The following is a 27,216-nucleotide window of genomic DNA, read 5'->3' as shown; positions in this document are numbered from 1 at the left end:
TTGAAGTTTTCCAGTGGTGAAAGATTGCAAGATTCTTCCCCAAGAGGCTAAGAAACTATCGTTTTAACATATTTAGGTCAGATGCATTTTCCCACCACCCAGTAGCATATGCTCACATTATAAAATTGCATAGAATTAAATATAAATTCTCAAATCAGTTCTAACTGAATCTTCAATCAACACGATGTTTCCTTCAGCTTTGAAAAGTTCTTTTAACTTACTGGATCATAATCAAAGGTGACTTCACTGATGACAGCACAATACTGTTGACCTGTACTCGAGTAGCGAAGGGAATCCTTCAGTGAGCAAGAAACGTGAACTGTGATGAGCTGAATTAGTCTGCAGCTCCTTACTGCCTCCCTACAGCACCCAAAAAGGGAAAATTCAGGCTCTTTCAGCAGCCCCCTTCAAGACCAGCCAGGCCACACACCTTGGACTGGATGCTGGCAGACAGCGTGCCATGGGTTCGGTCACACACAGCTTAGACCCCGGTCTGGTTGGCAGAGACTTTGGAGGGGTTTACCCCAGTCCATCAAGTGTTTGGGCTACTCGCTGATTCCTAACTACACCATCCTATTTTTGATGTGGGTCTCTTGTACAAGACAAGAGCATGGACAGTCTCCATCGCGCTGGCAGACTTTCTATGCTCTAGACTATGTACATTATTCCACCACAGTAAAGCTAAGTGATATCCTGCCTTTGGTACAACCCCAACAGAGTACTGCCAGCTTAACTTTCCTTTACATATTATACTGGTTTTGCTATTAATCTCTCAGGATAAACATATACCACTATTTTTGACTCTGTACTAGTTGTTTTTCCGGTCAAAACCAGAAATAGGGACCTTTTGGGAAAAAAATGGTAAATACATTAGCTCACTTAAGAGATTATTTAAATTTCACTTTATCTCTCAAGGAGCCTAACTGATATAAAACAGAAGGCTCATCTGTGCTGGAAATGGTGTTGCAAATAGTGGTATTTCAACAAACTACTTATTAAGGGCTTTATAGTAGTAATACACACTTGCCTCAATGTTCCTCAGCATTTGTAACAACTTGACAGATATTCAGTAACTAAAATTCATTTTATTAAATAAGGGATTCTTGTTTTATAGTCTCAAGTACTTTGAAATTGTTAGAGAGCAGATTAAAACACTGAACTCCCCAGACACAAGTATCCGTTGCACAGGATCACACATCACCTGAATGCGCTTGTCGAAACACCTGAACCCACACTGCTACAAGTGGCAAAACCACTCAGTTCTCAATCACGTATACATTCAATTAACAGGTTGACTTATAGCTCTCAATTTCGATGAACAAGTAATACTTTGTATTACATAACGGTTGCATCCAAATAAAACTAAATTCTGTGATCTTCATGTGCCTGAATCAGAAGACACAAACCACTGGAAAAGCCGGAAGGACTCAGCACTGTCGAGTCTGTTCCCAGGGCAGAGCTGTGGGAACTGCTGAAAATGTGAAAACTGAAACTGCTGAAAACATTTCTACCAAAGCCAGTGGTTTTGCAGCAGGCATGTAACCGCCGTGAATAACAGCAGATCATTTCCAAGGCAATTATTGTCACTTCTAACACCAGCCATTGGATTTGTGTCAGTCTTTACAGTGAGCTTCCTGATGTGGTTCAAAGAGGAAGACTTCCCAGTGCCACCATTCCCCGCTCTGAGGCTTTTGGGTACCAAACACTGGCAGACACACCAAGCCTGGTCCAGCATCAGGACACGGCTCGGTAGAAGGTGGGTCAGGCAGTTCCGTTATCAAAGCAGCCCTGCAAAACCTGCGTTGCTGCATCTATACCCTCCAGCAGGAAGGATTTACCTTGAAACCCTTTCCAAGAAGTCTGAAAATCAACAGTTACCAAATAGCAATTTTTCATTATAAATTCATTTAGCATCTAGAAATGTGCATTACCTAGGTACATACATGAGTAGACAGAGGCAAAACAAGTATTCCAACCAGTTTCATTGAACTACCAAGTTTCATTAAATGTGTTGATAAAAATAACTGTGCTCTAAAGTGCAATATTTGAAATAAATTGGAAGCAACGTGGATATTGACTGGAAAGTGGGCACACATATACAACCAATTGTGCTGTCAAATACTGGTTTTGATATTAAAAATGAGTACATCTAGTGATGAGCATTAGTCGTTCCTACACAGCCAATGGACGTGCAACAGAATATATCCCTATGCCCTCAAACTTTGAAGTTGGATTTCATTTGTACAGCCTTTGAAGTCCGAAAAGAAAAAAAGCTTTCGGTATGTGGGAATGGCAGCATTGGAGACAATTTTCAAGCTTCCTGCATGCATAGCCAAACTGCTTCCCACTTTGATGCTGGGGCAAGACCTCGATACATAGCAGGCCAGAAGGGAGCTGCGTTCCCTCCAACCATGACCTTAAAGGGCCAAGAACCAGGACTTGTGAACCTCAGCCCTGCGGTCTGGATGTCATCTCCACCCTTCTATCTCTGTTTGGATCAGGCTCTTGAGGCTACTGGATGTTCCTGCTGCTCAGGCAGCGGAGGTTACAGCAGAGGAAGATGTAGCAAAGTTGCACAGGAGTCTTGCAATTGACATTTTAATAGAGACGAACAACCTGCAACCCAAAATTCCTAGCTAAGAATTGGGAAGAGAGGTAAGGGAGAGAGAGAAGCAGGCTGCTGGCCAAATTACCCCCAGTTAGGATCCAGGAGCGTAGCTTTGGCAAACAGAATGTTGTTACAACTTGAGACAGATGGAAATGTGCTTACTTGTCAAAGCTGTTATCCCCCAAGAGGAAAGAAATTATGTTGTCTTGAACATGCTGTGAGTAGAAGACAGGGAATGGTCCAGAAATAGAACACAACTAATAATATAAGGCTAGGTTTGAAATATGAAATGAAAGCTGTCTTTTGCACAGAAAGGGGGTGTTTCTTCTTAGCAGATAAAAAGTAAGACTTTTTTTCAGTCACAATAATATGAGTATTACAACAGGCACGCGTTGTCCTGGTGAAGACTTAACCTATTACCTATAAATTACAGATGTTTGTTATACAGTATTATCAACAGGATAATTTCTATGATTGAGGAGTTTATTCAATATTTTGTATAGATCAAATTTTTAATATGACATACTGAGTTTTAAAGAGCCTTTGAATTCTAACTACAGCACAACCAACTCATTAATGTTTTCTTTAAGTTTTAGATACTAATGGTAATCTGAGCCTAGCTTTAAAGAAAGTGCAGAATTTTCTTCATAAACCAGGGCTTCCTTCAAGGTCCATTTAATAACGAACTAGATCTTTTATTTTAAAGCACACTTCACAACAAAGCTCAAGAAGAAAACCAACTTTCAATTTCAACAGTAATACGTGTTTCTAATACTGCTCATTTATTTCCATTGAAATAAGCCCGCTCTAATAGCATACTTTTGTTCTTTCTCTACTGAATCCACATCAGAAAACAAATGCTAATTGCATCTTTTCCATTAAGGCAGAGGATGATATACAAACAGAAAGATGTTTAGCCCTATGGATGCTAAGATAAAAAAAATAAAACTTTCTATTTTAAAAATGTCAGTTTACTTTTACCAAATTCTTTAGGTCTCCACTTTCCATTACGTACTGGGTCTGGCTGAGATGGAGTTAATTTTCCCCATAGCAGCCCTCACGGTGCCGAGCTTTGCATTGGTAGCTAGAAAGGTGTCGATAACACACCAGTGTTTCAGCTACTGCTGAGCAGCATTCCCACAGCATCAAGGCTGTTTCTCCAACGTTCCCCCCTCACCAGTAGGCAGGGGGTGGGCAAGATCTTGGGAGAGGACACAGCCAGGACAGCTGACCCAAACTGACCAAAGGGATGTTCCACACCATATGATGTCTGCTGAGCAATAAAAGCTAAGAGAAAGGAGGAGGAGGGGAGGACATTAGTTATTATGATCTTTGTCTCCCAGAGCAACCACTACATATACTGAAGCCCTGCTTCCCGGGAAGTGGCTGGACATCACCTGCTGATGGGAAGCAGAGAATAAATCTTCTGTTTTCCTTTGCTTCCACGCTCAGCCTTTGCTTTATTAAACTGCCTTTATCTTGACCCACAAGGGTTTTTTCCATCTTATTTTTTCCCCACCATGTCCTGTTGAGGAGGGGAGTGACAGGGCAGCTTGGTGGGCACCTGGCATCCAGCCAAAGTCAACCCACCACAAAAATACACAATATTTTAATTAACATTACATTGTTGTGATTATTCCATTATAACATTTATTATTGCATAGAAAACCAAATAGCCAGAGACATCCGTTTCAGACAAGTTACGGCATCAACAGCGCCTGTTATTCCACAGAAACCACATTTAAGTCCAACTGGAAAAGGAAGTTTCAAAATGCTTCCATATGCATTAAAACAACTTTTAAACCCTTTTAGGTTTTGTGTTCCAAGTCACTAGAAATGGTGATTTTTTTACTAGGTTTGGTAGCCTCATCCATCAGTTCCTTCAGCTGCCCAATCTGTTCATCACGGAAGTCATTAAGTTTTTCTTCTGTAAGCTGGATTCCATAGACAGTCTTTTCTCTCAAGTTTTGTTTGTCGTCGTTAATTTGTTGCTGTATCAGTGCTGCGTAGTTCTAATAAGGAAGGAATACAAAGGTCACAAAAATGACAAATGCAGGATTCAGGTCAACTTTTTTTAATACCAATTTACTGGAATAACATACTCTTACTCAACCTTCTACAACAGCAAATTAATCAACACCACATAACCAAAAAAAAATACACTTTTTATAAGAAAGAAAAGGTTATTATGTAATGCTTACAGTCAATTTTAAGTAGCTAGCTTAAAATGCATCTCTCATATGTACAGATTAATTTAATTCTGTCATATCATGTACTACTACTGAAAACAAAATAAAATTTAATTATAGATCATGTAGTTATAGCTATTAAAATACGTTTCCTATCTAGCAGGATATCAATAGGATTCACTTTGTAAACTTAGACATCTCCAAAAGTATTATTCTTAAAGATATGTATTAGAAAAAGCAATCTACAATTAGACAATGTCCTAAATCCTTTCTGCCTAACCACTCTCTGCATTTCTGGGAACTAATACGGTCATTTGCACCCAGCCCTGGACTGCTCCAAAGGTGGTAGGAATTCAGCAACTGTGAGACTTCTGTTGCTCCATCAGCTTTGGAAGAAATTCATTACCAAAATTAAAAGTTAGGGGAGAATAAGAAGGAGCTTCAAGGACAGATACCTCCATATTGCATACTCATTACCTGGAGGAAAAAAAGGATAACCACTTTTCTGTACTGTTTTGAACATAAGTAAGTCTGAATAGACTTACTTTAAATCCTGTTGTAACAGAAAGCATTTGGACCATGTTTACTTAAATAACAGCATTTATGTCAGTGGATAGGCAAAACGGTCAGTATGTATTACAGCAATACCAGGCTGAGGGCCGTTATAAAAGCAAAACTTTCTCAACGGCAGAAATGAAAGTGGCCAACCAGAAATGGTCACACCAGTAATGTGGGCGTAGTTGGAAAATTACTTTCTCACCACTTTGGAGCAATCTTTGACCTTTACGACTTTCTCTAAATTACAGCACTCGAGTGTTTTGCAAGGACAGCAGTTCTGCAAATTTAATTGGGCTAACGGTGCTACCACTGACAGCGCTGCGTTCAAAGCCCACCAGTGAGGCTCCTGTGCACTCCCCGGGTCCCTCTGCCCAGCACCTGCCTCACTGCAGCGGCTCTCAGAGAAGTTGTAGTGAGTGAATTGGTCAAAAGCCTCATGGCGTGGGTACTCACTGAAGTCACTGAACCTACTCGGATGTTTAAAAGTTAAGCCCCCATTCAAACACTGTGTTAGAAGGGAGTCTAAACCTCTATTTTTCTTAAGAGGAACTTAAAAACCAAACTCCACAATTAAGAAATTAATTTTAAAAAATAATTTTATTCAGAAAAAATATAGGCTTCTCTCCTATTTTAGCAAGGTATCCTTTAAAGTATCCTTAAAGTTTCAATCGCAGCTCTGAATATAGTATGAGAGATTGAATTAAAATAGGTGGAAGAAGGGGCTGACTGCTTGGGAGGAATACGAGAATGCTGTCAGGGTATGCAGGTAGGAAACAAGGAAAGCCAAGGCAGCCTTGGAATTGAACCTGGCGAGGGATGTCAAGGACAACAGGAAGGGTTTCTTTAAGCATATGGAGACAAAAGGAAAACTAGGGAAAATGTGGGCCCGCTGTTGAACGAGACAGGTGCCATGGTGACAGGTGATGCAGAGAAGGCGGAGTTGCTAAATGCATTCTTTGCTTCTGTCTTCACTGTTCGGGCCAGTCCTTGGGAAACCCAGACTTTGCAGGTAACAGAGAAAGTCTGGAGGGAGCAAGACTTTCCTTTGGTTGACGAGGAGCAAGTTAGAGATCAGTTAGATAAACTGGATATCCACAATTCCATGGGGCCTGATGGAGTGCTGAGGGAGCTGGGGGAAGTCATTGCTGGGCCGCTTTCCATCATCTTTGAAAGGTCCTGGAGGACAGGTGAGGTGCCTGAGGACTGGAGGATAGCTAATGTCACTCCAGTCTTCAAAAAGGGCAAGAAGGATGACCCGGGAAACTACAGGCCGGTCAGCCTCACCTCCATCCCTGGAAAGATGATGGAACAGCTTGTGCTGGGTATCATCTCAAAGCACCTAGATGAAAAGAAGGTTGTCAGAAGTAGTCAACATGGATTCACTAAGGGGAAGTCGTGTCTGACTAATCTGATAGATTCTATGATGAAGTGACTAGATGGGTGGATGAGGGGAGGGCAGTGGATGTTGTCTACCTTGACTTTGGCAAGGCTTTCGACACTGTCTCCCACATCATCCTCATAGGCAAGCTTAGGAAGTGCGGGCTAGATGAATGGACAGTGGGGTGGATTGAGAACTGGCTGACAGATAGAGCTCAGAGGGTTGTGGTTAGTGGTGCAGAGTCTAGTTGGAGGTCAGTAACAAGTGGTGTCCCTCAAGGGTCAGTACTGGGTCCAGTCCTGTTCAATATATTCATCAATGATCTGGATGAAGGGATAGAGTGTACCATCAGCAAGTTTGCTGATGACACGAAACTGGGAGGAGTGGCTGACATGCCAGAAGGCTGTGCTGCTTTACAGTGTGACCTGGACAGGCTGGAGAGTTGGGCAGAGAGGAACCTAATGAAATTCAACAAGGGTAAATGTAGGGTACTGCATCTGGGGAGGAATAACCCCACGCATCAGTACAGGTTGGGGGCTGACCTCCTGGAGAGCAGCTCTGTGGAAAGGGACCTGGGAGTCCTGGTGGACAACAGGATGACCATGAGCCAGCAATGTGCCCTGGCGGCCAAGAGGGCCAATGGCATCCTGGGGTGTATCAAAAAGAGTGTGGCCAGCAGGTCGAGAGAGGTCATCCTCCCCCTCTACTCTGCCCTGGTGAGGCCGCATCTGGAGTACTGCGTCCAGTTCTGGGCTCCCCAGTTCAAGAAAGACAGGGATCTGCTGGAGAGGGTCCAGCAAAGGGCTACGAAGATGATTAGGGGATTAGAACATCTTTCATATGAGGAAAGGCTGAGGAACTTGGGTCTCTTTAGTCTAGAGAAAAGAAGAATGAGGGGGGGATCTTATTAATGCTTTCAAATACTTAAAGGGAGGATGCCAGAGGGATGGGAGGAGTCTTTTTTCAGTGGTGCCCATTGATAGGACGAGGGGTAACGGGCACAAGCTTGAATATAGGAAGTTCCATCTTACCATGAGGAGGAACTTCTTCACTTTGAGGGTAGTGGAGCACTGGCACAGGCTGCCCAGAGAGGTTGTGGAGTCTCCCACTCTGGAGACGTTCAAAACCCGCCTGGATGCTGTCCTGTGCAACCTGTTGTAGGTGATCCTGCTCTGGCAGGGGGGTTGGACTAGATGATCTCCAGAGGTCCCTTCCAACCCTGGCTATTCTGTGATTCTGTGAATGATGACTGTGTCACATGGTAACACCATTGCCTTTTTGGCAATGAGATATAAGCATTATTTTAATTTCAAATTTTCAGCTGGAAGGAGCCTCATTATGGAACACTGACTTGTTAATTCAATTACCAGCAAAGTTACTAAAGCCACTACTTCAGCTGTTATGTCTAACAATTCCAGAGAAGTGGGTGAGAAGGAAGAATGTTATTCATGAGCATGTGATAAATTTCCAAATGACAACATTTACTAATATAAATACACTACTTTGCTTATGGACCATGTTAAATCTCACTGAAGTCAGCAGGATCTTACCACGCCCGCTGCAAAGCTTCATTTATGGCTATTTAAAGAAAATAGGTAAAAACAAACCCTGCAAACAAAAGTAAATTTATATTAATACAGACTGAACTAAACCAATTCCTCATCTCTTTTAGAGAGATCTGTAGCAGCAGAACTTTGCATTGAAGTTACCTAACAAGAAAAATAACAAGTTTCATAATACCAAGATTCTTCCCACATCACCTCTCCCCTTTTTACATTAAATACACATTCAGGAACAGTGACACTACTGGTAATCTTTGCAGTAACCCTACACCTCAGTGGTATTATTGCCTTATGGTAGAGTTGGTCCAAGGTTTAGGAGGAACTAAATACATTTTTTTTGCCCGATGACTGAAAATCAACAAGAGGAAAAGGGATAATGGGTTAAAAATTCTTCAGCTTCGTGATTTACAGAATTTCTCAAGGCAGATGGACAAATGTGATCTCTGAAGCAGACAGCAGACCAGTAACACACTGACATGTTGCATATCAACCATTCCACCTCATTCTATCTTTAAATTTCTACACAGAACAATCCAATCAGTATTGATTCTGCACTCCAAAGAAAGAAATTCTAATTATACAAACAAAAACATTCGCAGCATATAATTCAGAAACAATACTGAAAGCAAGCAATGTGAAACTCTCCACGTCTTATCAAGAGACCTGACTAAATATACAAACCCTAAGAACCCCTCCATGCGATGTCCTACTACTGCAGGTTGCACAGTGGGAGAAAAGTCCTCCCCACTGCTAATGATCAACCACCTGGGAGCAGCCTGGGGCTACTGCTGCAGGCATGGGCTATGGTACCTAGAAATAACTGAAGTTCACTTCAAGACCAGTTACAATTTTACTAACTTTGTTTACCAGATCATCTTTCCCCAAAATATCAAATTAATTACTGGTAAAGAATCTGCAATGTTTTGGGTTTGTTTGTTGTTTTTTTGTTTTTTTTTTTAAATCCAGCTTCAAATCATCACATTTCACAAAACATTGGCATTAAAGAATTCAGAACTCGGAAGCAGTGGTCCTCGACAAAGCCACAACACCCACTCTCACCGATGCCCTGCATCCAGACACACAGCGATGGACTGTATTTCCCCATTCCTTGATGCCCGGTGTTCTGCTTCACAGCACTCCATGCTCCCATCTGGACATGTCACCACTGGCTCTTTTTCCCCACTCATTTTCTAGCTGAACAAATGTTTTGTACATTCCAGAAAGCCTCAACAGTCGTGGTTTCACATTGATTTGTAGCGCGAACAAAAATTCAAAATTGGACCCTGAAAACACGTTGGGCTTTGGCTGGCTCATGACAGAAAATGGAACTTTCTCATCTCATTTTACCAAAAGGCAGTGATGCACCAAAGAAAATACGTTTCAGCCTTTACAAAAGCGCTGGAAAAAGATCAAATATATGGCGTATCTCATCTTCTCTGCCTGTGATACCAGATGAGGAACAAACAAAGCTTGGGATATTTAAGTGTTTAACACGTTACTGTTCCCTCAGAAATTCATACTGTTATTATGTGATCAGTGTTTTGTGGAAAGGTACTACATAATTTGCTGGTACATAGTTCTGTAATTTAAGATTCAGCTTCTATACGTTTTGCTAACTGCATATGAACTTTAATATGAAATTTAATAGGTTAAAAAACATAATGAAAAACAGGGAAAAAAAAAACTAACAACCAAAAAAAAAAAGAAAGCTAACATTTGTTCTTTCAATAATATACCTTTGGTCACAAAATGTGATGATCACAGTCCCTCTCAGGCAGTAAGTAGAAGCAGCATGTTTGTGTATGCTCTAGTTTTCATTAGAACTTAATAGATACAGAATTTAACTATGACTGTCATCCTCCCTACCAGCAGAACTGAAACAAACCCTTTCTCAGCTTTCCCAAACAAGGAAAATTATTTTGCCTCCTCCTTTCATTTTATTTTACATATAACTACATCTTCCAAACATAACAAAACTCCTTTGTCAATCATGACACAAATCCCTAGCAGATTTTTCAAGGGCATCTTATTCCAATTACGGTTCGCATTCTGCTCACAGAAACAGAGACAGGAGACACAAAATTGGAGACAAGTAAACCTGCACCTTCGCAGAGCCAGGCTCAGCGTACACAAGGATGGCAGAGGCACACAGGTGCTCTCCTACCTTGCATGGATGGTCAAGTGTGGCAGGTCAGTCAAGGACAAACTCTGCACCTCGGGATTTTTTAGGTTGGTGGGTCCTTTTTAAGTAGCTCTTAACTGCACTGATCCCCCGCCTGCACCAGCTGTACATTTTCTGGGCACCTACATGAAAAAAAAAAAACAAAAACCATACCACCAGCTGAATGGTAAAAGCCTTTGACCCTTTGTATATGACTACCACCAGAAACAAAGAGGATCAGAATTAAGTCTAAGTCAAGACAACCTCTCCTGACCATTTACCATCAAAAGATGACTAATTTATCCAGTATTCAATCCCAGCATGCTGGCCATCCATATCACAGACGCCCTCAGAGTCCCACTCCTCCCAGTATCGGTCCCACTCCAAAAGGAGGTGCAGACTGGCAAGGACCCTACATTGCTAACAGTACATGCAACCAAAGAGACACCCCAAAACTCTCTGTATCGCCAATGCCAAGAGGCAGATGCTCTGATGCACACCTTAGAGATGCTGGTTCTGTCCACAGATCATGTTGGGGTCTACAGCACACAAGCTGAATCCAGCCATTAGGCTCTCTTAAAATACTATGACATGATTAAATACTTGAACCTCTAAGTGATTTCTACAAAAACACAGAAGGTGAGTATTTGCTGTAATCAATAACCACAGGGGTTTTTCATTAAATTCGCTAACTGAAGGGAGTACATGGTTTCCCTCTGCTCTCTGATTCATAAGCATTCACAGAATGCACAAATTCACCAAAAGGGCATGGGGATGGGTGACATTTGAGGTTTTAAATACCACACATTACAAAAAGGGTGTCAGCCTTGTTGTTTTCCAAGTTGAGAAAGGATTGAATACAAAAATAAAAGCAGAAACCACACAACCAAAAGCCCTACTCCCTGACTGCCAGATGTATAGACTCTCACCTGGTCTAGTGCATGCTGATAGACATTTATCTCATATGCAAATATGAAATGCTGATAGACATTTATGACTTAATCATAACATTAAATGGGTTAAGACCCCATGTGCCCATTTTCACTGGGAAGAATGGTAATCATCATTTTTATTTTCTTTGGTGTCCTCCTCAACATGTACAATGCTACATTTTAGACAATCACTCCAAAAATTTCTGTAAGATTCACTTAGATAGAAAAAGTCAGGACAGATGTCTATTTGCAGCAACTACCTGTACAATTCACTTTCTTGCTAGACTTTCTCTTAAAAAGAGGTTTAAAATGTTAATCTCCCTTAAGCAGTTTAAGTATAAAGCTTATGTATTCATCCATTACAAACAACTACCTCCACTTGCAGTCAAATTAATGATAACACTGATAAACAACAACATTACTGGGGCCAGATCAGAAACCACTACTCTGAGACACATTAAACAAACAGGGCACAGCCAGGCACTGAAAAACGCTATCAAATTATTTTAAATTTATTTTTCTCAGGGTGACATCAAAAAACCCAAGCACTGCCTGACAGGCCACCCTCATCGCTCCCTGGAAGTTAACTTAAAATTGCAGCATTTCAAATTCTTCTGCTGTTACTAGAAACAAAAATCAAACACATTCTGCTAGGACGATAGCATGAAGAAATGACTGTGAATCAGCAGTATAGCAAGAAACAACCTGTTCTTATTACTGTGCAGAGATATGTTGAATGAATTATTTTATGCATGTTCAGACAGAATTCCGCAACTGACTTACTGTATTTTTGACTACAAAACTGTTTTGTTTGTTGAACTAATTGAGTATCAGCAAAAGACAAAAATCTTTACAGAAGTGCATTTTAAATGGAAGATAACACCTCATGAAATTCCACAGCATCTTCATATATTTTACTTGAAGCTGTAAGTATAGTTAGAAATGTAACAACAAACCCAGGAAAATTCTACCACTCTTAAGCTCAGCTTAATGCACACCATCAGTGAATATTTTCATACGCTTGAGTACACATTAAGCCAGAACAACCTACACTCCACTCTATAAGACTACTTAAAATAGCCCATAAACATTTTTAAAATTGCACAAAATGCAATTACTGTCAAATAAATTACCTAATCTGAATAAACAGCTATGTGAAGTCACACATCCTCTAACAGGAACAAGGCATTCTCAGACAATTTCAAACCACCTTTGTTTTTGTAAAAGACACATCATGATCAGTTAAAATTAAAAAAAAGTCCATATAGTAATAAAGGGCGGTGAGTAAATCTTCCTCCTGCTTTTGAAAATACCCATCAAATGGTATTTGAATGATACCAGGTAATGACATATGGCTGGCATTATCAGAGTTTCTTACGTGGAAAATTAAAATAGTAATTGCTGTGAAAAGGGCAACAGAATGAAGACGGGAATTTTGCTCTGAGGTACCGAGCACAGCAGAGGATCTCTGTGGAATAAAGATGTCCAGCTCCTACTGCAAGTCTTGACAGAAGGTGAAAAAACAATTTTCTCCTTTGGAATTTAAATCACCTACGCATCCATCATATGTGTAACAGCAAATCAGAGGCAACTGTTAGTGAGAAGAACTGATATGAACTTGCAGCATTGTCTTAACACTTTCAGGTCCTGCGAAAGCCTGAACGATGCAGGGTGAGTGGTTACTGCTGGGTGGCTTTGCAAAAACAATTTTTCTGGACTCTAGCATGAGTACAAGAGGGAAATCTCAAAGATTATTCTCTAATCTTTCCAAAAACACTGTAGGACTTTACATGTGACCCTGTAAAAAAAACAACATCCAGAAGGTATGAGGCCAAATGCTTCATTCACAGACGCTCCAGCTCCAGCACAGCAGGCAACACTCACATTCTGAGGAAACAGTAAGGCCTCTAAAACACCATTGCGCTCCAGTTAAATAAAGCATTAGAAACAAACTGGTCTTCATAAAAATGCAGTTAAGCTGTAAGTTTAACAAGTATATACAAGAAAAAAAATAACAACAAGCTTATTTGTGATAGAAACCAATGTTTCTCTTTATGTTTTCTTGTTCTCGCGTCTCCTTCATTACCAATGCCACAGCACACAATCCATCAACAAGATGCTTAATACCTACTAAGGGAGGCAGAGTTGTTCAAAGTAACACTACGTTTCCTGGTTTCAAAACCATGAAGATTTTCCCAGCACAGACACGTTGAAGAAAGTCATAGCACAGCCCTTCAACAGGGTGGGTTGGGCTAAGTCACTGCTGCAACATCAGAGACCAGAGACGGTGCTGCAACCAGCACAGGCTGCAACAACAGGGGTAAGAAAGCAAATGCTGCTCAAGTCCCGTGCTCACCACTGCTGCTCTTGAGGCACCACTTAAATAATATTCTAATCCTCCTTGCATTCACACACAAACCCCTGTCGCTCAAATTAAACACACTGTAAACTCAAGCTGTTTGGCTTGATTGAAGCACCACAGTTGCTAATGGACAGGATACCAGTGACTATGCTATAGGCTACAGATTTAATTAGCTGTTCTGTTGTATGATTTATTTATATTTCATGAGAGCAATTTGGTTATAAATGCTGCTGTTCTGAGATCTGTTTACCACCTTCTGACAGCTCTTAGACATAAAGAATAAGATGCCTTAAGCAAGCTAGAAAATCTGCCATTTCTTTTACATCTCAAATTTCAGCCATCCTTGATATTTTCTGGTAATAACAGAACAGTTCAGTTACGCAGAAGTTCGGATGTAACACATTAAATAGGTATGTTTTACTCAGAGGTTTGCTATGTATAAAACCATGAACAGTTAAAAAATGGACTGAGTAGCTTACATGACCACTCATAATAACACGAAGTTGAAACTTCAAGCAGATACAAGTAAGAATCAAAAGGCTCTCGGAAAGAATACTTTATTTTTATTAAAGCTGAAATACTATTCTATTTCAAAAAAAAAGAAAGCACTCTTCTCAGAAATTAAAGGAAAGCACATTTTCATACAAACTTTTGAAAAACTCAAATTATATGAGAGAACAACAATAAATTTTTTAAAGCATTTTTTTCTAATCCAGCAACAGCACAAATTGCATTCCTCCCAGGACAAGATCCCTGTTCTTTCCCTGTGCATCACTACCTCTTGAGCAGGGCAGTTGGGGAAACCCAAAGGGAAAAAAAATCCCAGAGCAGAGCTAAACCAGAGTAGGAAACTCCCAGCCACTGTCCCTGCTGAGGCAGGCACTAGTGGCACTCCTGAAAGGAAAAACAGAGACTGCAAAGCAGCACACAAACCGGGTCCATTTAAGCACAAATGGAAAACACAAAAGGTACAAAAATTACACAGCTTGCCAGAGGTCAAACTGGTTCCTCACATACCATGAGCGTGGAGAACCTATCTCACTACGGAATACATCTGCTACCCCCAAAGAAAAACAATGCATGTGAAATAAAATCCTCCCTTTTCTAATGACAATTGGGTATATTTGTTATTGAGGGGCTCTAAAAACAAGTTGTGTGAAGAGCAGATGGATAAGCTATTTTGTATTTCAGTCCATTATTAGATGAAGAGATTTGTAGAGGCTATTTCAAGCCAAGGCGATAGTCTAGCACATGCAAAGGGATTGTCTACCTCTAAATGTTACATGCCTAAGCAAAGCTAGAGACGCAGGTTGTCTTTGTGCTGAGCGTCAGAGAGAGAAACTTTTGTTTTAAACATGATGTGATGACTGGATACAGTGTCCTCCAGAGATGTGGGTCTCATCTGTGAAAGCAAGTACATCTCTCTGCCTAGCTGTAGATGACTGGCTTCAATCAGCTTCTTCCTTTCTTATGGTAAACAGAAAGTGTTCAATTAGTTGCTTTGTTTTGCCTTTTTTAATTACAAAAGGCAATAAAAATACCATTTCTCTTTGAATGAATCTATAATCCCTCCCCTGGAGTTTGTTTTTTCTTTGGGTAACGCTGCTGAAGTCAGACTGAGCAACATGCAGAAGTGAAACACGACGAAAAAAAAAAAAAAATCACAGTTCCTTTTTATCCTTAGAAAACTTTGAATTACATGTATTTTAATTTCTGAGGATGAAAGACCATGTCACAATTTCTAATTACAACACACAGAGGTAAAACAGCTTTTTCCAGGACAAAGTCACTGAGTCATAAAAAATGGGAACAACCAGAGAACTTCAAAGTTTTCTAAAAGCTGATCTGAAAGGAAAAGCCACAAGAACTTTAACAATATCATATCTTTCCAGGAGATTCAGGAAGGATGCTAGAACATGCACTTATTGACCAAATCTCAGGGTAGTGCTCACGGTAACACAATGATGTACACACTACAACTATATAGAACTGTTACCATGTAAGGGGGCTGGGTTTTGGTTGCTTGCTTGCTTGTTGGCATTTTGGGAGGAGAGAATGAAAAACTGTTCAGCTAAAACGGAGCCAGGTAATATAATTATGTAATACTTAGTAATCAGCATGGAGAATTAGTATTTGATCAGGAAGGTATAAATGGACTACGTTTTTTGAACACAGTTTACTAATATTGTTAAACTGGAAGAAATTACATTTATTTAGAGGAATGTGAAAAAAGCTCGAGAACTAACTCAGCTTTGTTTATAGATTAAATGTTATTTTAATGTCCTTTTTTCATGTAAGACTTATGAGATCATAATTTGAGGTGAAAGTGGGAGGTTTGTGGCCTGACCATCAAGGTAACAATATACCAACGCTACTAAGACCAAAATGGAGCAAAACAGCATTACAGTACATCAGAGTGACTTTACTGTCATTTGTGGAAAAACAAGCTGTGATTAATTACTTCTTTCTGGATACACAATACTTACATCAGTATTGTATATCAGGGCCAAAATCTAGGTCACTAAAAGCTTTTTGCACCGTCTGATAACAACCATAATCTTTAAGATTCTCTCCACTTATGTTAATGAGCTTCATCTCAGGCCTTAAATAGAAAGCTTGAACTCGTTCTAGGAAAAAAGAAAGGAAAAAAAAATCAGAACATACTTGAAGGAAAAACAACCTTTAAGAAAAAAACAAAATGACTAATTAAGATGTGAAAAGAGAAATCACTCTGAAATGTAGATGCAGCACAAGAAACGGGGCAGGAGGAAGAGATGGGAGGTAGAACGAAAGAGATGGTCACACAAATGGGTTCCAATGGCTCAAGAAGATCCTACGATGGTCCTCTTCCCTTGGATAGGCTGTATCATCCAAAGCATGAGCTGCACCGAAAAAAAGCCTTCTTTTATGAAAGAATGAAAAAAAAAAAAATCTTCTCTGAAGTACATGTTAGTATTTGAGAGTCTTAAATTGGTACTGGAGACAAAACACTTGGAAGAGAGATATATTAAAAAACCCATTCAAACTTAATATAGTTAACAATTTAAGAACAAAACATGGAAAATTATTCAGTCTGGACCTTTATCTGTGAAAATTATGATGAAATTACACTGTTACTAATACCAAACTCTAAGACTGCTGTGACTGGACAAATAAGCTACAGACCAGAAAAGTTAAACTTCTCTCAAGAACATTGTTTATATTTTCATACAAATCCTCATAAATCCTCAGCAATTTGAAAGACGGTTATTTGTTGACTCAGTTCCTATTTTGCTTTGGCATTTTATATCATGCATGGCAGGTCTTTGGCTAATAAAAAAGTTGTCCTGTGCACTTTTGTCTACTGCTGATGTTTTGTCTGGCAAATATCATGCTACAATCTCACAGAAAATTCAAGGTTTTATTACATGAAGGGCAAAGGAAAAGACTAGTGGTAGTATCAGTTCACTTTTAGGAACTTAACTTCCTCAATGCATCAGTTATACTGTAATATTTTCATTTAAATATAAAGTTAGAAAATCTTGGCAAAGTGCGTCACTGCAGATAACTTCCAGACAAATATTGACACTAGGCACAGGCATTTTACCTAAAAAATCATAAAGACTGTTTTAGCAACATAATCACACAACTATAATTAAACCACACAATGAAAACATCACTTACAGACTCCCATACCAATTCTTTAAATAGAGGACAAGCATCTTAAATTTGTGGTTATTTCTTTCAGAAGTATTACTTCCAGATTTTCAAGGAAGACAATGATTTCACATCTAGATATTCACAAAAGGAAAATAAAGCCTGTTTCCAAGACAACCACATTGGTTTCCAGACTGCTAGAGAGTAACCAAGAACATGCAAAAGACTACATATCCCAGATGATGACACTTGAAAGACTTTCCATGCATCATGTCCTACTCAATTTATACTCACTGAAGCATTTCAAGCATATACAAGAGACCCAGTATTCTTATTTTTCCATTACTCATATTCCTATAGGCATATTAGAGCCAAAACCTTGAACTAATACAGTAACGAAGAAAACCTCGAGTATAAACAAAAATTTAATCCGCAAATAGGCATCTTGCATTGATTTCACTGACACCACAAATCACCCTTCTGCTGAGGGTGCACAGAACTTTTTACTTTAATGGACCTGTAGAAGAATAATGTGCTTGAATGAATTAAGTAAAAAGTCATGGGCAATATTAAATAAACAGACCAGAAGATCGTTGGTGTAGAAGTCAGACCCATCCCTCAGGACAAACAGACAGGAACTTCCCCAGGTTTAAGTGAACATATTCTATGTTACCTGTTCCAATACATGGGATACTAATTTAGCAAAGCAAATTTAGCAACAGAAAATACTGTCAAAGGCCGATTTGCTAGGCCAGCCGTACCACAGTTCCTCTAGTAACAAGGGAGAGAGAGACAAGCCCTACCTGGGTGCTTGTGGAGGCGTTTAAAATGCACAAGCAAGAAATCATTAAAGTTTATCTACCTGCTTCTTCACCATGGCACAAACATTTTGGGGTGTGCGCTTCGTAGAGACTGTGAAGGAGACTGGTCATCAATAAAAGAAAGCCTATATAGAGGTGGACTCGTTTCATTACAAAAATAAAAAAATACTGCCACTGGGAAACACAAGTGACTTCTTATAAGGGTGTTACTTAGACATTCAGTCTGGTACTTTTGAAAGTCCTACTCTATAGAAATAACTCAGTGTATTTGACCACAATCATTTGTTTACAGTTCTGTCCTTCTTGCTTTCAAATAGCAGCAATAGGGCATCTCTATGAAAAGAAATGCATACTGATGTAACTGACATTTTCCTTAAGACAACTAACAACATACTGGCTTATATTTATAAACTCACTATATGGAAAGAAAGCTTATTACTGCAATTAACATGTACTTCATAGTACCTAACAAAAGGCAAAAAAGATTAATTCATTAGTCTCTGTGCTAGACCCAATGCAAATTTTTACAGTTCTTGTTGCTGCAGAAAAAGACATTGAAGTTTTAGACCAGACATATACTTTGTATACACATAAACATATCTCTGTCAAATGTAGTAATATAAATTGTTTAAAAAGTCTTCCGTATCCTCCAAGCAATAGAACAAATCAAAGCATTTCCTTCTTTAGTTTTATTGCTCTCAGAATTACAACAGAAAGTTCTTTACTCAGTTTTATTTTCCTAAAATATTATGATATAACACATATGGAGCAAGAGAGTTCTCTGATATAACGGTGCAGACAAAAAAGGTCAGAGAAATTAAAAGTTCCCATTCTGAACATCATTTTTATGTTGTCTGATTTTTTTTTTAGCAGTTTCTTAGGGTCAAAAAATTTTAAAGCCTACAAAACTATGTATCTTACCAAGGGTTTTTAACTTGCAGATTTTTATGCAATCTCTGAACTACTTCAGAAGTAGCCACAGAAATTAAATGAAGAAAACAGATGTGTCATCAGCATGTTCAAGAGCTGCTGTAAAAGAGCGTTCATCTCTATACTGACTACATCAGAGCCCTAAATCTGGAAAACTCAAAAACTTCTGTAATCATCTGCAAGATGCTATCTATTTATCCCTTAATACAATGGCTCTGACATTTAAGAGGATTTTTATAGCATCTGTTACAATACAGCAAGTATGGGCTGGGCTATCACAGAAGACTGGAGGGATTAAGTACAGAAGGAAAAGGGAAAATTCACTGATCTGCTGAACAAGTTTCAAAATTCAATAAAGTACTGTAGAGACAGCTAATTTGAAAGCACTTCTGAAAAACTCCGTAAGATATTCTGTACTGTTCCTGGGGAGATCAACTACATATCAAATTCAAGCCTGAACACGTTCTCCTGTAATCTCTATACAACAAATACTTCAAAATTAACTCACCTAAATCTTGTTCTATTCTTTCTTTTTTGTTTCTGCTATTGCAGCAGGTTTTCCAACTATTAAAGGGGGCTTGCTTGAATCAGTAAATAACAGTGAAAACAAGGTAGGGGAGTAATAAAGGGATGGAAATCGAGTCAGTCAAATAGCTTAGAGTTGCATGTCCTTCATTTTGAAATGAACACTCAGTTACCACAAACTTGAGCTTTTGCAACAAAAATCCAGACTGCCTATTTATTCCTAAAAATTCTCACCCAGCTAGAACCTCTCACTTCCTCTCTGTGCAACTAGAGGCTGTCCAGTCCCAAGCAAAAATACATGTTGAACTGGAACAGAATTTAATTTACCTCAGTAATTTAAAGGAAAGCATCTTAAAAAGAATGCAAAAACATCAGAGCCATGAAAGTATCAAGGCAAACTTTCAGAAACACAAATGTGCCACGTTAAGATTGGTGAAGCCGGCTGAGCTCTGCGCTCTGGCTGCCAGCCTCCCAGGTGCTTTCACAGCCGAGTACCACGGTCTTCAGCTTCAGGTAAAGCATTAACATTTGGAGCAGAAGCAGCCTGCCTGTATAGAAGATATCAAGAATGGAAAGTGCAGCTTATTAGTTCTAATTGTGTGTCAAAAAAAAACCAAGATAAACTACCTCTGCTCTAAGTGGTATCATTTCATCATTTTGGTATGGTACATCCACATCCGCTCAGATGCTCTCTCCATACTAACGCAATAATACTTTTATCATTAGCATCAATGTCAAACTGCTGCACTGTTTGTTTATGTTGTGTTAAAAAAAAAGTCCTTTTTCTACTGTATATGATCAAGAAGAGAAGAGTTTTCAAACTGACTATATAATAAATTCTAGAAAAATCTCTGCTTGACATCCATTGATGATGTGAATAAATAGGTTGCCTCAAGGTTTCTACCAGTCAGAGAATACTAAAACTATTCAAGAGGTTTCACTTGTGTTTCAAGACTTTTCAACATTAAGGAATTACCTCAACTTACATTTGCATGGCTTTACAATTACTCTGGACTTGTTTAAAGCAATGCAATCCTATATGAATACTAAAAGCTTGAATTATTTTTGAGTTGTTTATACATCAATGAATTTTGCTTGCTAGCCAAGAAAAATATGGAAAAGAAAGTCTTAGGTACATCTGCCCACAAGTAGGCAGTTACAGGAGAATCAGGATGACTTCTTGTCTCACTCTTCACTCTGCAGGATGCTATTTAAGGCAGACTCCCAATTAAGCTACTCTGCTTTTTAATTTGGTCACAGGATGCACTATAGAGTTAGGCCAAGATAGTAAACAAGTAAAAAAAACTCTTAAATAAGTCACCTGAAGACACCAACAGAACAATCTTGAATAACATTTACATCGCCTACCACCTATCAATGCTTCCCCTTGACCAACACTGATGGTAAATTATGGCTCTTCATGAGCAGGGGCTTATTTCAGTCCTAATGGGGGGATGAATATTATGCTTTGTGGTTCTGCAGAATGTTTCATGCAACTCTGAAAAAAAATCATGCTCACTAAATAGAAAAAAAAAAAAATAATAATCCTCCAAGTAACATCAATCCCATTGCATTTGTGAAACTGCCAGTCCAGGGCAGAGCTTAGACTAGTCAAACTAAATCTGTTTAGTGATGTAGTGGAAAATCTTCCACTGACCAGTATCATGAAGATGCAGCAGGCGAGTACAGCACGCAGGCGCAGCAGGTCCCAGCTCTGAGCAGTGGCCCTGCAGAGGAAGGCATCAGATTGGGAGGGTTCCTCTATCGTCCCAGCACATGCCCCATTTCTATCACAGAAAAGATGGGTAGACTAGAATAAACAGTTGTTTACACCAAAACCTACTTGCGGGCTGCCTGCTAAACTGTCCCTATGGGCTAAACACTGAAGGCACCTGCATGGGCTGGTCCCAGGGCCGTGGCCAAAGCATCACTTTGGTGTCCTGACCGTACTGCGCTTCCCAGCTCACCCCAGCTCCCTGTGGATCTCTGACCTGCAGGCACGTGCGCTACTGTAAATTCAACCATAAGGTCTGCCTGCTGTTATAGTGCAGGACCAGCCTTTACCACTGACTGCTGCCCTAGAAAACCAGAACAAAACATAACTTCTCTATGTCAAAACATAACATTTCAACATGAATTTTTAATTTCTTTAAAGAGGAGAACACTGAAACCAAGACTGTACACCAATGGGGGTGAAGCAATGGGATCATTTGTATTCTAATGTATTTATTGATGAGAAAAATACAACATCTCATTTTCACTGAACTGCTTGCTATATCCACTATAGCAGTGCAAAACACCTTCCTTTGCAGAACCCAGCTTAGTAATGCTTTATTTCATCGGGTGGGTGGAGAATTTCCCTGGGAAAGTTCTACCACAATTGCTGTCAAAATTATCGTACCTACTTGAAATATCTTTAGGATCCTATCTTCCCTCAAAAACACTGTCTACAAGCAATCTAATCACAAATAAAAACAAACAAAAAAGTCCCATTACTCGGGAAAAAGGAAACCTTTGGCAAGTAACTTGGTAACATGTGCCAGTGATAGATCCATCACTGTACCAAAAGCTTTAATCAACAAATGGGATATGCTAAATAGTACAAGGGGTCATGAGAACTTCATCTCACACAACAGAACCGAACATCTGAAGGTGAAAAAAAAGACAAAGCCAAATAAAACAAACTCAAAGTGCTCATTCACACTGCAATTAAATCCATTACACACTGTTGCGTGCTTTCTGCTAGACTACTAAATAAATTCAAGCGAAGCACTGTTAGATATCAATCTAGCTAATGCATCCTAAAATTGTAATGCCATCAAAGACTGGAACTAAGTCTTTTGGATGCCATGGAGTTGGTTTTCAAAAGAAAAATCTGCACAAACTCATACACTTAATTTATTCCTACCTATACTTGTTACTGTGCATTAAAAGTGTATATTTGTGCAAATAAGTGAGCAAACAACCCATTCAAACCAATACAATAAAATTTATAATGACGTAGACAGCATTCACATCCAGTATAACACAGTTTCCAAGCCCTTGCTAATTGCTGTAGAAGTCTTTCCATCACAGTTATGTTTCATACTCTCTAGCACGTTAACCCTCATTTCAGCCACATATCTAATTTATATGGCTGACTTGTGTCTCAATGTAAAAATCAGATAAACTAAACTAAAGCATACTAAACATATTGTTGAAATGTAAATACATAGCCAACATCACACCTACAGAGTTACATTTATATATAAACTAAACAAATTGTTAGGCAAAACTCAACACTATGATTTTCAATTTTTCAGGACATATTACTCTTGGCTTGAAAACAAGTGACTGGATGTACCACAAAGGAGATCAATGTGTGCCAGTGATCGCATATTTTCAGAGTACTCAGTTAGCACTTGTATTTCAGCACCATTTAGTTGTGAATGCTGATTTAAATTATGACTTTCTGACTTTTGTCACTGTAATTAGTTTTCCTTGAACACCAGAAGGTTTGGGAATTTTCTCAGCTAACATTTCAAAACCATAGTGTAAGTCAAGTTTTTCCCCACATTCTCTACACCAAACAGCAAAAATCACAAGGATTTGTGACTGGACGAGGCCCTGAGCAACCTGATCTAAGACGGCCCAGCTCTGAGTAGGGGGCTGGACCTCCACAGGTCCCTTCCAGCTAAGGTCTTCCAGGCTACCTCTGCTTTATTATTCTACTCATTAAAAAGCCAAGATTAGTCCAAGTTATATTTTAATGACTATCCCTAAGTAAAAAATATTTAAAATGCAAATCTCAGGCTACAGATAAAATCCAACATTATGTTTTGAGGATTACCAGATTTTAATCTTTTTTGTATGTTCCAATACCGAATATATCGTACTATAACAAATGGCTCTTTCCGCTCACCCCCACCCCCACCCCCCCCCGGGCAAATATACAAAAGCAACTAAACCGACTACAAATTTCACTTTAATACAGACAAGTTCACATACTTAAAAGACTACTAATAGACTATTATCACCATTTAGCTGATTTATTCAAACTGTATCAAGAATATGAGCTTTTGCTGAATGCATGCATAAGCTAGTTTGCATCCTGTTCTTTCGTAACAAACACAAAACTTCATTGGCAGCTACTTCTCAGAAAAGAAACACAAACTGCATTTATTTTCCTTACTAAATTGAACAGTCATTGAGGCATTATTTGTACAATATCCAAGTGAAAAGAAGAACAAAGCCTCCTTTCCACTTGAAAACAAATACACATTAAGCAACAGCAAACAAAAAAAAATCCAATCGAAACTTACATGCAATACATCTTAAAGATACCAGTTCAACAAATTAGGCTCAAAAACAACAGCAAGGCATAAATTAGAAATGCCCTAATCCACAAACTGGCATTACCCAAAGAGAAACAAAGTTTATTTTCCATCTGCTTGTCCTTGGGTTACTGTGTAAGATGACAGTAGCTCTAGTTTTTCCAGGGAACTCAAGAGTTCCCCTATATCCATCTTTACCCAAGCAAGTTTAACCAGGCTCCTTCAGGCTGCTCTTCAGTCATACAACAGCCTCTTAGAGGCACTGCACACAACAAACTTCACAAGGTCACAGTCTCGGCCACTATGGCCTATGAAAGCTTAAAATTGGCCCATGACATTTCAGAAGTGGGTCAGTAGAAGGGAATGACGAGAAAGTGGGCTTACTTGGCTTATGAGTGCTAAGGGCAAGTATAAATGACAGCTGAAAGTATTTTCTGAAGAGGACACTGAAAGGGTTAATATAAGTGAAAGCTCTCATCGAATTGAAGCAGAAATGAAATCTTAAAGAAACGGGAGAATTCAAGTAACATTTTTCAGATCTAGCATGCAGAGTAAAAGCAAGTGCAAGGTCCTGCACCTGGGGAGGAAGAATGCTAGGCACCAGTACAGGTTAGGGGCGGACCTGCTGGGAAGTAGCTCGGAGGAGAAGGATCTGGGGGTCTTAGTAGACAGTAAATTATCCATGGCCCAGCAATGTGCCCTTGTTGCCAAAAAGGCCAATGGAATCCTGGGCTGCATAGGGAAGAGTGTGGCCAGTAGGTCGAGGGAGGTCATTCTCCCCCTCTACTCTGCACTGGTGAGGCCACAACTGGAATACTGTGTCCAGTTTTGGGCTCCCCAGTTCAAGAGGGACAGGGAACTGCTGGAGCGAGTCCAGCAAAGGGCAACTAAGATGATTAAGGGATTGGAGCATCTGCCTTATGAGGAAAGGCTGAGAGAGCTGGGACTCTTTAGCCTGGAGAAGAGAAGGCTGAGGGGAGACCTTATTATGGCATACAAGTATCTAAAGGGTGGGTTGAAGGAGGATGGAGCCAGGCTCTTTTCAATGGTTCCAAGTGACAGGACAAGGGGTAATGGACACAAGTTAGAACACAGGAAGTTCCGTTCAAATACACGGAAAAACTTCTTTACGGTTCAGGTGCCAGAGCACTGGCACAGGCTGCCCAGGGAGGTTGTGGAGTCCCCTTCTCTGGAGATTTTCAAGACCCACCTGGATGCAGTCCTGAGTAATGTGCTCTGGGCAATCCTGCTTTAGCAGGGGAGTTGGACTAGATGATCTCTAGAGGTCCCTTCCAACTCTGAAAACTCCGTGATTCTGTAACGAGACACATGTCTGGCAAAATCCCTCCTGGCTAGAAAGATAGCAAGGGTTGGGTTGGGTGGTGGTTTTTTGGTTTTGGTGGTTTTTTTTCTTTCGGTGTTTTTTTTTGCTTTCTTTTCCTTCCAGGAATATATTTTCCACCTATTCAGAGCAGAACATTCACAATCACTGCTGTAGACACAGAGCCCAGCTTTGAGATGCTATTTCATAAAGGTCTAGTCTTCCCTTATTTTACCAGACCACAAACACAATAACACTAAACAGTTCAGAACTTGCTTCTTGAAACAGCTCAGGTCTGCACATAGGTTCCAGAGATTTGGAGGTTAGATAAATCTAATGATTGAAGAGAATCTGATAAAGCAAGAGAGAAAGAATCCAGCAAGAAGCAGCACTTGCACTTGACAGCAGAGGAGTCCGAGCTCTGTCTGCAGTAATGACTTAAAACAGTGCCAGGGAACACTTTGAGCAGGTACCAGACCTCAACCACCCACCCGGGGGGCTTGGTGCCACCATCCCTGGCACATGTTTTGATTAAAGATAACTAGCTTTCTCCCAAACAACTCCCAGACCCAGCCAGTGAGCTGGCACAGATCAGGGACTGCTCCCAGCAGGCAGTTTGGATGCGGCCACCCTGCTTTGGGGGGCGAGAGTTTAACAGCATGGACATGGCTGCTCCACTGCCAGCTGCAAAGCAGCCCCAGGCACGTCCAATTCAGCAGTACAGACACAGCTTTAGCCCAGCAGTGCTGGAGCCAAGCAGTCAAACTAACAGATCCCACCACATTCTGCAAAAGGCGTATTCCCAAGAAAAATGTTTATTTCACACACTGCTTGGTTTTGGTGTAGAATCTCCTCTGTGATGTGCAGTTTTTCTATTGGGATAGTTTCTTCCAAAAATTTATCACTCAGCCTGTGAAGACTCCAGGTGTCAGAGTGCACCATCTGAAAGGGACAGGATTTAGCAGTATGTTATCAAGCAGAATTAATACAAAGGTTTGCTTCAATGCCAACAGGTAAATGCTTAAGTTCTTCAATTACAAAATTCAGACTCCTTTCTTTTAAGCAAATACTCTGATACATGAATGACTTTACGTTTAAACTCCAATAAAAGAGTTGAAAGGAACATCACCTACACCTATGGCAAGCTCTCCACCCTTCCTAACAAGGTAAGCAATAGTTAGAGACCGCTGAGAACATTAACCCTTACTGTTTTCCTCCTTATTATTGTACAGCAATGCCTCAACTTCATTCCAGTTAAAAAATCCACTATGTTCTTTCTTCTATTTTCCTTGTCTCATCTATCTAGTTTCACGGCTCACCCATATCACTTATGAGCAGTTTAGATAATAGCTACTGTCTAAAACCCTGCTGTGTTGAATACAGAAAAAAAAAAAGTATTTATTTAGTTCCCTAAGCAAGATACAAATTGGTCTTCTGTTTGAAAACTTTCAATTCTACTTAATAAATAAACAAAAAATTAGTACCATACCAAGTACTCCTTATATTCTGTTGTATGTATTTATTTTGTAAACAGAAGAAACACCTTCCAAGTACCAACGACAACGTGGCAACAAAATTGTTCAAGTTTGTTCTCTGTAGAATATCTTGTAAAAAGTACCCAGTGGTGGTCTTCAAAAAGGCCAGTCACTGTGAAATCAAGCATATTTTCAATAACAGAGTTTGAAAGTTCAACATACATCAATTTAGCAAAGTCAAAAAGAAATGGCAAGAAACCTATAAAGTATTTAACAGACCCCCTCCAGACTTCTGCCTGTTTCAGCCAGCAGTGTTACAAACTGCAGCACATTGAAAAGCTGATTATTTTGTCCAACATACTTCGTACTAAAAGAACAGCAATTTCAAGATTGTTTTCCTTCTTACTAACCTAAAAGCTCTTCAGACAAATCTCTGTTTCCTTCA

The 27,216-nt window shown here is 39.7% G+C and overlaps 1 protein-coding gene across 1 annotated transcript in view; it reads right to left on the bottom strand.

Annotated features, from left to right (window-relative positions):
- Positions 1–3,391: 3,391 nt before the first annotated feature.
- Positions 3,392–27,216, bottom strand: part of SDHAF3 (succinate dehydrogenase complex assembly factor 3) — a 38,267-nt gene continuing 14,442 nt past the window's right edge. Inside the window, exon 2 of the mRNA XM_082479689.1 lies at positions 3,392–4,620. Within this exon, the coding sequence (XP_082335815.1) occupies positions 4,417–4,620 (204 nt within the window). The 3' untranslated portion in view covers positions 3,392–4,416. The remainder of the gene's footprint in view (positions 4,621–27,216) is intronic.

This window comes from Vanellus vanellus, assembly GCF_965231255.1.
Source record: "Vanellus vanellus genome assembly, chromosome: 2".
Classification (NCBI taxonomy): domain Eukaryota; kingdom Metazoa; phylum Chordata; class Aves; order Charadriiformes; family Charadriidae; genus Vanellus; species Vanellus vanellus.
The sequence above is the reverse complement of the archived record's forward strand: the minus strand, read 5'-3'. Positions and strand labels throughout refer to the sequence as shown.